This window comes from Naegleria fowleri (genome assembly GCF_008403515.1).
Source record: "Naegleria fowleri strain ATCC 30894 chromosome Unknown tig24, whole genome shotgun sequence".
NCBI classification, from domain to species: domain Eukaryota; phylum Heterolobosea; class Eutetramitea; order Acrasida; family Naegleriidae; genus Naegleria; species Naegleria fowleri.
The window spans coordinates 30,360-32,827 of NW_025407956.1; the positions used below are offsets into that span (position 1 = coordinate 30,360).

Genomic DNA, 2,468 nt, shown 5'->3' on the forward strand with positions numbered 1-2,468 from the left:
GGGCAATTTATTAATATTTATTTGAATGACATGACAGCTTCATTTTCAATATCTAGTGCTCCAACGATGCTCTCTAATGAAATTGAAATCACCGTTCAGAGAAGTAATCACCCTCTTACACAGTAGGTAAATCTTGAGTTAATAGTGTAACTTTATGACATTTTCAGTTTGCTTCATGATTCAAAAATTGGAGATGTCATCCAAGTTTCAGGACCACAGGGCAATTTTTATTTCAATGTTAGTGATCTACGGTTTGAAAATATCAAACATTTAGTTCTTATTGCTGGTGGCCTTGGTGTCACACCCTTAATATCGATCATGAAATACATTTCTGGAAATATGCTCTATTTCTATCATGTCACATTAATATATTCTGCAAGTACGGTTGATGATTTTTGCTTTGTGAATGATATTTCAAATATTGTCAGCAACTTTCCGAATATCAAGTGTAAACTTTTGGCCTCAACATCTCCAACCAGCTCAATACCACAAGCACTAGAGCCGATATTGACAAGTGACAGAAAAATTGATGTCCATTATTTGAAAAATAATTTGAATGAAGAACAACGAAAAGAGGCAATATTCTTTGTATGTGGTCCAATCAGTATGGTCAAGGATGTTTCAGCAGCTCTTCAAGAATTATCTGTAGACATGGATAGAATATATCATCAATAAATGATGAATTAAGAATACGTCGTTCGAATAAGGAAGAAACCATCAAAATCTAAATTTCGATCGATGGATATAAAAATAGTCTTCAAATAAATAAAAAAAAATGAAAAGTACTAAACGATCTTCATCCTCTCTTCAAAGCGTGATCAAGCCTTCCATGATGGTTTCTCCTCCATCTTCATCCTTATCAGACGAGCAGTCCCGAGATGAATCGGAATATTCAATAAATTCAATTACGTTGGATTTGGAAAAATTATGCGAGTCTATACAAACGACTGCCATGTTATTGGCCCGTATCGGAACTGCTGAAGACAGCAAAGAAATACGAACTGAAATTCAACAATTAAAGAAATATACACAAAATGTTATTCAAGACATTGAACACCGATTGATTAATTTGGAAGTAGAAAATCCAGATCAACAATTTTTGAAATTCAAAACTGATTTTAACCGTCTGAAACAATTAAGAGATGAATACTTTAAAAAGAAATTAAAACAATTAGAATTGAAATATCCAAAGACGAATTTGAAAAACAAAAGCATACCAACGAATCCTCTTGTTGCTTTATATAAAAAGCATTGGAAAGAAACACAGAACGCTTTTTGTGACAAGTATGGAATTGATCCAATGGTATTTGCCTCCTGGTTAAGCGGAATTGCCGAAAGCAAAGAATCAGAAAATGCTGTGAGGAAATTTATTGCGTCAAAAGAACAATCAGAACAGAAAAATCCATCTGAAAGAGAAGAATTATTTACAATTTTAAACTCACAAGAAAATTCTTCCATGTATAATAGTGCAGAACAGCAACAGCAAATTGTTTTACAAGATGAATTTATATTTTTGCCGTACAAGGTTTGTATGCCAGTGATATTAAGGAACGTATTAGACGCCATTAATTTACATATTTAGGAAGATGAGGATGAATTGCAAGATCTTCGAAATCTGCATAAAGATTTAAGAGATTTATACCAAATTTCGCAAGATCTACACCAAGAAGTCCAAGTACAAGGCGAAAAAGTTGTGCAAGTCCAAAATAATGTAGAAAAAGCAGAGCTTTCTGTGAAACAAGGTACAAGGTATCTACAGGAGGCCAAGAAAATTGGTGCCTTCTCTGCAATAGTTGTTGGAGGAGCAGTGGGTGGCTTGGTGTTAGGTGGGCCCATTGGCGCTGTGGTTGGAATTAAAGCTGGAGCAATACTGGGTGCGTCGGCTGGCGTGGGAGGTTTAATTGTTGGTGCAACATCCGGAGGTTTGATTGGCAAGTTTGCCACTGACATTGGAAACTCTTTGTCTGGTGTTTACTCAAAAGTTACAGCTCCCTTTATGAGCAAGAAAGGTACCAATACAGCAACTAGCGCTTCTTCAACCACCTCCAACAACTAATACGTTTTTGAATCCTTCCGTGTAAATAAGCAAAACAAAAGTTTATTGGAGCATTTGTTGCAGAGCCTGCTTTTGTTTGTCTGTCAAAATCTTTTCCAAGTGAGGCAATACTTGTTGATTAACAGAACATAATTCTTTCATAACTTCAGGCAAAGTTGTTTCTATATCAATGCTATTGATAGGATCTTTGCTTGAAAGAGGATCTTCATCACCTTCATCATCTGAAAAGTCACCACCTCCCTGAGCTAATTGATTCAAATATTCATCTTGTGGCACAAATGGATCTTCATCATCAAAGCCGCCACCTCCATACATCATTCCCTCAAGAGTTGCCTCATTCTTCTCCTCCTCTTTGGCTTCTAAAGCTCGGATATAGGCGTCAATGAGAAGCATAAAAGCATACAACACGAAA

General features: G+C 35.8%; 3 protein-coding genes across 3 annotated transcripts; 2 read left to right on the top strand and 1 right to left on the bottom strand.

The window, feature by feature from the left end:
• Positions 1-30: 30 nt before the first annotated feature.
• On the top strand, positions 31-675 carry FDP41_001427 (uncharacterized protein; the record flags this gene model as incomplete). Its single annotated transcript, XM_044704510.1, has 2 exons — positions 31-122; positions 168-675. The coding sequence occupies 2 exons, from the start codon at positions 31-33 to the stop codon at positions 673-675; spliced, it is 600 nt and encodes a 199-aa protein (XP_044564276.1).
• A 100-nt stretch (positions 676-775) lies between these two features.
• On the top strand, positions 776-2,056 carry FDP41_001428 (uncharacterized protein; the record flags this gene model as incomplete). Its single annotated transcript, XM_044704511.1, has 2 exons — positions 776-1,525; positions 1,583-2,056. 2 exons carry the CDS (start codon positions 776-778, stop codon positions 2,054-2,056), a joined length of 1,224 nt encoding a protein of 407 aa, XP_044564277.1.
• Positions 2,057-2,098: 42 nt separating this feature from the next.
• FDP41_001429 (uncharacterized protein) lies at positions 2,099-2,449 on the bottom strand (the record flags this gene model as incomplete). The annotated part of the gene is made up of 1 exon (XM_044704512.1): positions 2,099-2,449. One exon carries the CDS (start codon positions 2,447-2,449, stop codon positions 2,099-2,101), a length of 351 nt encoding a protein of 116 aa, XP_044564278.1.
• Positions 2,450-2,468: the final 19 nt, after the last annotated feature.